At 29.6% G+C, this 12,415-nt stretch overlaps 1 protein-coding gene across 1 annotated transcript; it reads left to right on the forward strand.

Moving 5' to 3' along the window:
• Positions 1 to 2,419: 2,419 nt before the first annotated feature.
• On the forward strand, positions 2,420 to 6,428 carry LOC103501989 (AP2-like ethylene-responsive transcription factor AIL1). Its single transcript, XM_008465776.3, has 9 exons — positions 2,420 to 2,713; positions 2,845 to 3,313; positions 3,421 to 3,503; positions 4,376 to 4,384; positions 4,657 to 4,745; positions 4,837 to 4,910; positions 5,014 to 5,064; positions 5,387 to 5,463; positions 5,545 to 6,428. Exons 1-9 carry the CDS (start codon positions 2,563 to 2,565, stop codon positions 6,135 to 6,137), a joined length of 1,596 nt encoding a protein of 531 aa, XP_008463998.2. The 5' UTR covers positions 2,420 to 2,562; the 3' UTR covers positions 6,138 to 6,428.
• The last annotated feature ends 5,987 nt before the right edge of the window (positions 6,429 to 12,415 follow it).

Raw genomic sequence — 12,415 nt, forward strand, 5'->3', positions numbered from 1 at the left:
AAATTTCACATGGTAGAGCGTGATTCCCAATAAACAACACAAAATAATAGAGTCATGGTAATTGGTGAAAGCAGTGGCACTAAAAGTGGCAACAACAACTACTATGGTGTTTTAGATGAAGTGTTGGACGTTCAATATCCAATGGGATGACGTGTTTGGCTATTTAAGTGTAAGTGGTTTGACACTGACAACAACAAAAGTCGTAGGACACACGTGGAATTAGGATACAAATCAATTAATACGTCTTGTTTTTTGTTCACCGAGGAACTGGTCATTCTCCCGACGTAGGCACATAAGTATTTTACCTAGAGGACCTAAAAAATAGTACCAATTGAATAGTTGTTCACGCGGTCGTATATGGGACGTGTCCAAAGTGATGAATGTTGAGAATGAGCAACTAAATGTACTGGAAATCATTGTGGGACATCCTGCAGATGAACACATTGAGGATGACACTCTGTGAGCTAATGTTGATCCTGTAGTGGTTGAAAGACCAGTTGTACGTCATGTTGTTGATGACTTCATAGACGACGATGATGAACAATTAGCACATCACAATCAAGTGATGACGAATCAAGTATCCACATATTTCATTATTTTATATATTCAATTTGAGGTACTCGTATTTGTTTAATTAATTTTAGTTCATATTTCATCATTCATACTAGACATATACTATGTTTGGAAAACCTTAATTCTATTGGTTATTATAAAGTTAGGTTAGTTAAACAACTGTGATTCAATGACACTATTTAGGAAATTGTTCTTATTCTTGGTTTTGTAACAAATCCATCTCAATGTTAAGTTTTTTGGATCGGAAAAGTATATGATTATATGAGTAAATAAATATTAATATTTGAATATGTGATCATGATATAAAGCGAATAGTTTATCACATTATTTAAAAGCATAAATTACAATGTAATTGTGTCAACAACATATTTATACATTCTGTCAAATATTGTGTATCTAATATGGAAAGAATAATATATGGAAAGAATAATATTGTCATGTAGTATGTACAAATATATTGTAACTTTATAGAAAATCAACGCAATCAAACCTGACCGATTTAACAAATAAACCGATTTTGTTAAATTAAGAAAAAATAAACAATAAAACTAATTAAACAAATTAAATATATTCAAATGTATACTTTTCTTATATTTTCCAAATAAATATTTTCAAGTTAATGAAATATATTTATTTACTAATCATAAAAATATTTTCAAGGAGCTCAATAAAATATTTAGGATTAAATTGAGTTTATTAATTTTTTGTTAATAAATAAATAAATTTGGAAATTATAAAAAAATTAAAACTGACAAAATATTTTCCTATATCAAACTAGCTGTTGTGCAAAAAAAAATACTAAAACTAATAAAATTTTAATTTAAAATTTCAAATTCGCACATTTCCTTCAAAATTGTTATAAAAAAATTAATTAATAAATTTTAAACTCAAATTATTATTAAAATTTATCTTTGTGATTATTTTAGAGATATTAGGTAAGATTTGAATTCAAATTGATCATATAAAATCTAAATTCAAATTGTTTTAAAAAATATACATTATGTATCATTTAATAAAATTTTGATAAATACCATGAAATATAAAGAACCCAAACTTATTGAATTTATATTTGTCATTATTTTAGAAGTATTATCTAAATTTTAAATTCAAATCGTTATTAAACATATATATATTATGAATTATAGAAATAAATTGTTAATTAATTGATTTAAATCCTAAAAATCTGAAAATCAGATAGAAATTATAATCATATTTGTAGGAGATGTTGGTGCAATCTTCTCACATACGAAAATATCATATTTAGTTAAGATTTATCAAAAATTGAATGTTGTTTACGAATACAATGTATTCATGATATGTCAAACAAAAGTTTGCGGCGGCAACATTGCTATAAATCAAAAGATTTATGAGATTTGCTACTTTTCAAGTTGTTATTTACTATTTTGTTATTTATACAATTATCTCTAGTAATATTTGAGGTGTGAATTTGACCGTAGGTTAGGTGTAATAAAACTCATGTCCGCGGTTGATGATGTTAGAGTTTTAGCCTCGAAAAAATTAAACTAACAAAATAAAATAAGAAAAAGAAAAAAAAAAGGTACGAATTCCAATGGGTTTTGCCTTTCAATTACAGAACACAGAACAGAGCTGAGAATATAAAGACGAGAAAGAGCAACAGAGCAGAAAGGAAACAACCCTCAGCCCTCTCTTTCTTTTTTTTTCTTTTTTCTTTCTCTCTATTTTTATTTATTTATTTATTTATTTCAAAAGAAAATTTAATTCTCGTCATCCTAGTTTGTTAAATAAATAAATAAATAAATAAATAAATAAATAAATAATAATAATAATACATCCCCCCAATGCCCCCAAAATCCAAATCCCCATAAATAAATAGATATATACCAATGTCCCCTTCCCATTATCACGATTTTTCATGTCTTCCTCCTTCCTTCTTTCCAACTCCAACCCACACCCTTCTCTACCATTTAAAACCCCTTCTCACAATTATTATTAATATTAATATTTATTATGAGTAATTGGTTGGGTTTCTCTCTTACTCCTCATCTCAGAATCCATGATTCCTCCACCCCTTCCGCCGATGAACAACCCAACACCGCCGCCTTCCCCCATCTCATGCCTCTTCGCTCCGATGGAACTCTTTGTATCTCCGCTCCCCACGGTACTTTTCTTTCTTATCAATCCCCACCAAAAAGATACACTGCACATTATTTTTTTTAGAAAAAAAATAATAATCGTGTGTCGGTGTATGTGTTTGTGTATTTATCATTATTTTTTTTTTTTTTTTTTAAGATTGGAGATCGTATGAAAATGAAGAGGGAAGTCCAAAACTTGAGGACTTCTTGGGGAATTGCTATTCAAACTCACCGCCAAATGATCAAACCCATAGTAACAACGGCGCCGGCTTTATTCAACCCAACAATAATAGTAATAATAATGAGGATGATGATAATTACAATTACCAAGCCCATCAATCTCTAACGCCTAACAATACGAATGCAATTGACAAGTCTTGGTTGGGAGCTACTTCACAAAATGAGTGCGGGTCGTTTCAATCTCTTTCTTTGGGTATGAGCCCAGCCAACTCTCAAAACGACATAGCTTCATTGACTTCACCTCCGTCGCCATCGCCGCCCCATATGGCTGCTGATTCCCGGAAACGGCCTATGACTGTAGCCAAGGCTTTTATTAAAGAACCCGTACCAAGAAAGTCCATTGATACTTTCGGACAAAGAACCTCCCAGTATCGCGGTGTCACAAGGTACCTTCTTTTTTATTTTTTTTATTTCTTGTAAGATGAAAAATTCATTTATGGGATAATATTTTAATTTTGATTTTGATTTGAGTATTTGGGGATTTTGGATGTAGGCATAGATGGACAGGAAGGTATGAGGCACATTTATGGGATAACAGCTGTAGAAAAGAGGGACAAACAAGGAAGGGAAGGCAAGGTAATTAATAAATTAAAAAAAAAAAAAAAAAAAAAAAAAAAAAAAAGAATTAACACCTCTCTACAGGTTTCTTTTTCCACTTTTTACAATGATAAAATTTTAAAAAGAAAAAAAAAAACACAGTTGAAGATTTTATTTTTATTCTCTTCTAATGTTGTTTATTTATTTTACTACTAAATTAAAATAAATTTATTAGGGAATTTTTTTTATTATTATTATTTTAACTATCTAAAAGAAAATTATATGTTGAAGGTTCATCTCCAATTTGTGTATTTTTCTAATTATATATTAAAGAAAATATGACTTTTTCTATAAGAAAGAAAAAGAAAATGTGTATACGAGGATGCTTCATGTTTCATGTCCTGAAATTCAATTTTTGTATTTATTTAGGTTTTTAACATTCAATGTTATATATTTTGTCAATAAATTTTCTAATTTTTCTTTGAATTTATCTAAACACAAAATCCAAATTTCTATAGCAAAATAAAGCTCAATTTTATAAATACCTTTAATTCTTTTTAATTCAAATATTGTCATAAATCTAGTAGACAAAATTTTAAAAATAAATCTTGAAAGTTAAGAGATAAACACAGTGACCTACCTACCATATAAACTTTTGAGAGTCTAAGAACTATATAAATAAACACTAACTTTGTGTTCAAAATCTGAACTTGAAACTTGACTATTCAAATAGGTGGTGGGAATGGCAGTCTACCCAAATGAATGGATATTTAGTTATATTTATAAATATTTTCGATTAGTGCTTTTTTAAATTGTTATAAACTAACAATTTTGATGTATTTTGTGCAAAAATTGTTGGTGGGAATGGCGGATCTGATTTGGTCACATCAACGAAATATGGAATTATGCAGTTTATCTTGGTAGGTGAAGAGCTAGCTCCCTTTTCCACCATTTCTCTTTCATTATTTATCTAAATATTATGGACCTACATTTTCCTTTTTTTTTTTTTTTTTCTTTTTTAATTATTATGTTGTTATTTAATCCACCCATATCATTAAAGATTCTACAACCCATATTATTACCTCTATCCATTTCCTTTATTATTTGTAACATAGCAATTATTCCATTTTTTCAACACACACTCACAAAAGTGAAATACAGATTCATTAAATATATTTCTTGTTTAAATCAGGGGGTTATGATAAAGAAGAGAAAGCAGCGCGAGCTTATGATCTAGCTGCACTAAAATATTGGGGATCAACAACACATATAAATTTTCCTGTAAGTTGAAACTCTTTCTACTTATGATATGATATTGTCTACTATGATTAATTTCTTGTTTCTTATATTTTTCTGAATTTTTGGGATTTAGCTGAGCACTTACGAAAGCGAGCTGGAAGAAATGAAGAACATGACCAGACAAGAGTTCGTAGCCAATTTGAGAAGGTATTATACAAGAAAAGTTCTTTGATAATTTGTTCGATCGGCGTCGGGCCATCTGCGATATTGTTTGAGATATATGAACTACCCCTTTTTTTTGGGTAAACAGGAAAAGTAGTGGATTCTCAAGAGGAGCCTCAATGTACAGAGGAGTTACAAGGTATGGCACAAAACCAAAAAGGCAACTTTAATAATGGAGTTTCTCTTGTTTTTATTGCATGTTGCCCCAGCTGCAGTCTTTTTCAATTATCATTGGCAACATATTTAAATAATAACAATAAAACAAACAAAACAAACATAAATTTAACTAATTGAACGTTTTCTTTCCTTTCACATTAACTTACTTGTCTACTTGTCAGTTACTATTAGTTTAATGAATGCTTCAAAAATTCCTTTCTTCTTCACTCATTGTCTATTAAGATTGTTTGGTTTGTTCTTTAAATGTGTGTATGTGTGTTTTTTTTTTTTTTTGGGGGGGACAGACATCATCAACATGGAAGGTGGCAAGCTAGAATAGGAAGAGTAGCGGGAAATAAAGATCTGTATCTTGGGACATTTAGTAAGTAATAATTATTAATTTAATTAAATTGTGCGATATGTTGTATTATTATTTTTTCCTTAGAATTATTGTTTCCTAAAGGTACACAAGAGGAGGCGGCGGAGGCCTACGACATTGCAGCAATCAAGTTTAGGGGGACGAGTGCTGTGACAAATTTCGACATTAGTAGGTATGACGTAAAGAGGATTTGCTCTAGTTCGACTTTGATTGCTGGGGACCTTGCGAAACGATCACCATTAAAGGACGGTGTTCCCTCAACAACTGAAGACTATACCACTTGTGCTTCTCCATCATCGTCCTCACAGCCTCTCATGGCCATTACGGATGGCAGTGCTGAGAGTCACCACGAGTTGGCTGACATGGTTTGGTGTGACAACGCTGTTGCAGATGATAGTAATCAACACCATGAGAATGTAGCAAAGATGGACAACGATTTGAGTTTGATGGGTTCGAGCAATAGAACGATAGATGCATCAACGAAGTGCTCCCCAGTGCGAAACAATGAGGAGTTTGCTGGGATTGGGGTTGGGGTCGGTGTGGGGGGAGGAGATCAGTATCCGCAAGGATATTTTTCAATGCAAGAAGAAAAGTATGAAGAGGGGGATCAAAATAGGCAAATGAATGTAACGTTGGGTCATCATCATGCTCCAATGTTTGCTCTATGGAATCAATGAGCTTAGGGGGGGGAATTAGGGAAGGGAAACTGTCTTTTATCTTGATTGTACTTTTTTGGTATTAGTTACTATGGGATTTTCCTTTCTTTCTTTTTTTTTTTTTTTTTCTTTAGGTTAGAAAGGTGATGGAAGTTAAAAGTTAAGATAGTAATTAGTAGGGTTAGGATGAGGTAGGAATAGAATTTAGTTGGCAATAGTTTTTAAGAGGTTAGAAAATGTTGGATTTTGATTTTGTTTCTCTTTTCCAACATTTGTGGCAATGCCAAGTATAAAATTAAGGAACTTATATTATTTTTGCTGTATGGAAAAGAGAATTTGTTCTTCAAGTGAATGATGAATTTTCTTAAGAACAAAGAAAAAAGATTAAAATCTTTAGGGAAATTAAAGTTTACATCAACAATCAATTAGGTTTTCTTTTTTGTTTCTCCAGTTTATTCTTTTTCCTTTTTTAATGAGTATGGTAAGTTTGAAGTATTAGCTTCATGTTGATATCATCAATTATTCAACAAGTTAAGAGCAATGATTTTATAATAAAGCAAAGAAACTATAATTAAAAAAAGGTTGGGGTATGAAAAATGATTGTTTTGGATGTGTTAATAGTGAGATATGGAAATAAAATTAGAGGAATAGGTAGTGAAGTAGGATGGTATGTTGAGCTAATTTGTATTTGTATTTGAAGAGAAAAAAAAAAGAAGAGAGAAATTGGATATGAAAATAGGTCTGAGGAATGGTGATAACGAGGTGCCTTAAATTGCGTGCCCTCTGTCTCACTTCTCTCTCTCTCTCTCTTCCTCTCTCTAATGACATATTCCCCTTTTCCTTTTCAACCATTCTCCCACTTTCTTTTTTGGAGCGTGCCTTCACGCTCTCTTTTTTTTTTTTGTCTTTATTATACCCTAAAATTATATTTTCCTTTTTTTCAAAATTAATGTTTTCTTAAATAACGATAAAAATGGGACAATATTAAAAGAAATTTTAGAAATTGGGTACACCACTTCCTTAAACAATTTTTTTTTATTCATTGTCTATTTTGATTGAAACAAAAATTTAACACCATAAAATCAATTGAGAAAATTTTGAAAATAATCAAATTAAAAAAGGTGACGTAGATTTAATGAAAAAATATATTTTTAGAATTGAAAATTGGAGATTGAAATATTTGATATGTATGTATAAAAAAAAAGAATAAAAAATTTGTTAACAAGAATACACATTTTTAGGATTGAAAATCGGAAAATAGGATAGTTAATATATATAAAGAAAAAAAAATAAAGAAGGCGTGACACGGATGGACAACTAAGTCATGGACGGGTTCACAACTTCAATGTGCAGTATGAGATCCATGATTTCACTGTTCTGTTTTTGTTGATAGTCTTTTTATCCTATTTTTGACATTATTTTTTAAAATAAATTCTTTAGTTACTATAATATTATTTATTTATATATATAATAGTGGAGGGTTATTATTAATTTGTTGTTTATAATACTTTTAACTTATAATATTATTATCAATGTAGCAAATAATGAAGTGGAGAAATTAATTTGTAAACATATATAGAAGGACTTTAGAAATAATAAAACCCTAGATATTTTTAATTAGGAGGTTATATCATATAATTGGAGCTTCAGTAGCCAATACCCGGTTAGAGTTGGTGATTTAAAGGTTTAGAAAAAGAATTAGGCCAAAAATTAGGATACATTCTCGAAAAATAAAACTTCCATAAAAGAGAAGTAAATGAAAGGCTTTCATAAAAATTTTCGTAGAATCGAGAATGAAGTTTTAATTCTATAAATACCAAATCATGAATTAGTAACTACATTCAATCTTTAAAACACTCTCAATTGTTTATAGCTTATAGATGTTAGTTTATTGTTAGTGTTCAACATGTACCATGTAGTGTGTTTTTCTACGTAAAAATTATTTAATTTCGATAAAAAAAAACATAATTTTGAGATGATTAAATTTAATACTTTTTGAAAATATTGAATTTTAAATTTCTGAAAGTGTAAACTATGGCAATTAAAAGGGGTTGGAGTGATTGGTTAGCATGCAATTCTAGTTGAGGTTTATTATAATTTATGAGTTACGGTGCATAGTATGTATTTGAGATATTTTAATATGTTTATAATAATTTGTGCTTCTCGATAAAAAGTTTAACTCAATTGGTATCTATTTGTAAATTCAATTCATATCTTGAATTCAAATCTTTCACCTATAATTTGTACTAAAAAACTAATTGAAAGAATAATATATGCTTAAAAATGCTTATATTTAATTTTAACGTGGTTTTTCTAAATTGTTAAATATTTTCTTTTTTAATTTAACCTTTACAAATATTACACTTTTGTTTTTCATTATTTTCAAAATGTTAATCTTAATGAACTAACTTTTTCAAAACTTTCAAAATTTCCACTTATTCATCCAATCCGAGGCATCATTCTATATGATTAGTTGAACCTAAATTATTCTTTTAACAAATGGGGTTGAACTATGCCTTTAATTAGATTGAGAAATTCAAGTACTTACAAACTGGGTCTATTTAAAAATTCAATTTTGTATATAATGAGTATGAAATTTTAATAAACAGTACACCATGAGAGAGATGGTAGAGGAGGGAAACATAGAAGTTGCTCCAAAACTTTTTACATTATTTTTTTAGTTCATGTATCTAATGGATTTTAAAAAACAAACTGTGGTTTAAAAAAGAAATTTTTAGAATAAGTCCAAATAATGGATGAAGTTATTAGAATTTAAGAGGTGAAGGTTAGATCAGATCATCTTTGAAACAAAATGTAGGTTGGAAACAAAATATGATTTGAAAGGAAAGAGACAAAAATGAGATTAGAAGGAGAGAGAGAAAGGTGTTAAAAAAAAATGATGGGAGGTGAAAGTGAAAGGCAATCTCCAGGTGATGTATGAATTTTGATTGGGATTTTACAGTGAACCTAATATGAGTCAATATATATATATATATATGTGTGTGTGTGTGTGTATATGTAGGGACACATAAAGAACCTAATATGAGTCAATATATATATATATATATGTGTGTGTGTGTGTGTATATGTAGGGACACATAAAGAACCTAATATGAGTCAATATATATATATATATGTGTGTGTGTGTGTGTGTGTGTATATGTAGGGACACATAAAATCTGCAGTCACAAGGAAAATTTAGGGATAGATAGATTGAGGGTGAAATGGGGAATAAAAGAAATAATGAGATAGAAAAACAGAAGAATTCAGAAAACTCAAACGAAATAGACATATGAATGCGTAGAAGAAGAGGCAGTGGTTACAGGGAAACAGATCATCAACATCACTCATATTTCTCAATCAATTACCATTTTTTACCCTTCCACTTCATACCTTACTTTCTCTTCAAAACTACACGCTTTCCCTATTTACGTAATGCACAGTAATATGAAATTAATAATAATAAAACCAAATTATTTAAGAGCTTTTTTAAAATTAACAAACTATTTACATTAAACAAAATAAATAAATAAAATTTATCATACTTTGTCGAATATTTCATTTTTCAAAAACTTTCAACTATTTTATATGTTAAACAAATCATCAAAGAACAAAAATTCATGAAATTTAATTTTATAAAAATAAATTGTCTTTTTGTTTTTTAATCATTTTTGACGATTTTCCAAATGTTGCAATATTTGGAATTCATTGCATGCTTGGTTTGTTATTTATTTTTGTTGTTGGGGTTTTAATTTGCTTTTGTGGCATGCTTTTAGTCTGCTTGCTTTCTCTGGCCTTTTTTTTACTTCCAATCTCTTTTATTTTAATTTAGGGTCAACAACATAAATAGTAAATTATCAACTTTAGTTTGGCAAAAATAGTAAAATAAATATAAAATTATACAAGTGGTAAATTCGAAAAATTATATCAATAACGAAACATATAGGGTGCCAAGAACAACCTCACTTCAGTCCAAAACCCCAACTTTCAGTTGAATGATTTGAATAACCACACAAAAATTAAATTTAAAACCCCTCCATATACACTTTAATCAAACCCAATACCAACACAATCAATTAATGACATGCCAAAAATCAAATCAATTTAATCAACTCCCCAAATATTCTCTCTCTACCTCTTCACACATGAAACCGTTGAGTTTCTCCCTAACCTCTGTTTTCAAGCTTGTACCAAGAAAAAGAAGCCTCCATTGAAGATAAATAACACAGTTTGCAAGAGCCCATCGATATTGATCGTTCGTCGCTGTCCAACCGAAAAAAATCCTCAGTTTACAGGTTTGTTTGTTGAAGAAGTCATCCATTGAAGCGATCGTACGCCGTCCAAAAAACCTCCTTTGAATCCGGCTGTCATTGTTCGTTCACCTCCGTCGCGTCCAATATTTGTTCGTCGTGTACTTTCATGGCATCCATTTGTTCGTCGAAATCGTGTTCCACCCTTGTATTCGTTCGTCTGTCGTCTACAAAACAACAGTTCACCGTTCATTCTGTTGTTCACCGTTTAGTTCGAGAGATTATAGGTGAGGTTTCTAAACTATTAACTTACCTTTCTAAAGCAATGCCTCAAATTTTTTATAAATTTGATGTTAAAGATGTACTGCTAGAAAATATGTTTGGTTGTTATAGGTTGGAGAAATAATGTTAAGGGACAACCGGATAAATAGCAAACTATTAGATTTAGTTTGTAAAACTAAAATAACATCTTACAAATAGATTTTCCTATTTTTTAGGGGTCACCAATAGAACATATAATGTTAGACCTTTAGCAAGGTATTATTTAATCTAATAAATATAAAGAAGGATTAGAGATATGAAGATAAAAAAAAAAAAAAAAAAAAGATAGTCGAAGGAAGAACAAGGGTCAGTTAAAGATTGAGAGATGCTGAAATTAGTGGTGGAAAAAATAAGCAATCAAAGACCAAATAGATCACACAAGTGACAAAGAGATATAATTTCTACATAAAATGATTTTGAAAATGGATACGCTAACAATATTTGCACAACAAAAAATAGAAGATACAATGGTTGGATCATTAGTAGCAAAACATGGTACTGACAGAAATAAAAAAAAAAAAAAAAAAAAAGAGTAGGATGAAGTTAGAAAAGAAGCCAATGATCCCCAAAGAAAACAAGGACAAAAAGCATGGTAATACAACTTTATCTTCAAATTTCATTCAACCAAAATGAGTTTCAATTTGCTAAATGAATGCGCACGTTGTAAAAAAGACACAAGATGAAAATAAAAAAAAGCAATTAAAAGATGTTGAGGACGAAAAAGAGGAAGAAGACAAGCAAGAGGATGAGGATAGTAATGGAGGGAAAGAAGACAATACAAATGAAGATGGTGATGAGCAAACAAAGAACAATAAAGGCGAAACTTTCAAGAATCAATGAAGAGACATTAGCGTCGGATGAGGAATCATCATATGATGAAGGAACCAAGAAGAAGAAAACTCACATTTCATTGAACCCTAGTTATTTGTTACCATAATGAGAACAAATTTGATTTGAATGCATTAATATGTAAACACAGCTAAAAAAATCATATGTATAAAATAGTATTTATACTATATGTCTTAATAATTAATCAAAATACTATATGTCTAATATTTCTATATCCAAATCGTGCCTAAGATTCATTGTTAAATAGGTAGTAAATATTATTGTGTATCATGTAAACTAGAATCAATATTAAATAATTAGTTGTTTGAAAGCTCCCGTGTTGAAGTTTAAACTCATGTTGATATATGTTAGACAAACTATGTTTATTACAATACATATTATTTGGCATTTTCCGTCTTCAACTTCAAATATTTATTCTAGCATATCATTTATGTTTAGTTAGTACGTAGTTAAAAGTACACATTATTTAGTATTTCTACTGTGAGTTATAGTTATTTATAAACTTATAATTGAATCCTATGTATATGTTAAGCGATAACGAAAAAATTGATTGGAATGCATGAATATGTAAAGATACAATCTTTTTTACATAGTTTAAACGCTAGGGGTGCTCACGGTTCGGTTCAGTTCGCTTTGAAGCTAAAACCACACCAAACTGAAAAATGCAAAAAAAAATCATTTGAAACCGAACCAAACCGAACTGCTCATCTGTGTCAAATCGAATCGAAACCGAACTACTTATATATGAATAAAACCGAACCGAAATTGAACCGTTTATGCATAAATATTAGAATTGAAATTCTTTATGAACATTATACATAAATAAAAGTCTTGCAAAGTTACAAACATAGATTAAATTAATTTCACTACAAGAATTTA

The sequence above is a fragment of the Cucumis melo genome, chromosome 4 (genome assembly GCF_025177605.1).
Source record: "Cucumis melo cultivar AY chromosome 4, USDA_Cmelo_AY_1.0, whole genome shotgun sequence".
NCBI classification, from domain to species: Eukaryota; Viridiplantae; Streptophyta; class Magnoliopsida; order Cucurbitales; family Cucurbitaceae; genus Cucumis; species Cucumis melo.

Coding starts and splice junctions, on each gene's coding strand:
- LOC103501989 (XM_008465776.3), top strand. CDS start 2,563: ATGAGTAATTGGTTGGGTTTCTCTCTTACTCCTCATCTCAGAATCCAT. Junction 2,714..2,844: donor TTGTATCTCCGCTCCCCACG/GTACTTTTCTTT, acceptor TTTTTTTTTAAG/ATTGGAGATCGTATGAAAAT. Junction 3,314..3,420: donor CAGTATCGCGGTGTCACAAG/GTACCTTCTTTT, acceptor TTTTGGATGTAG/GCATAGATGGACAGGAAGGT.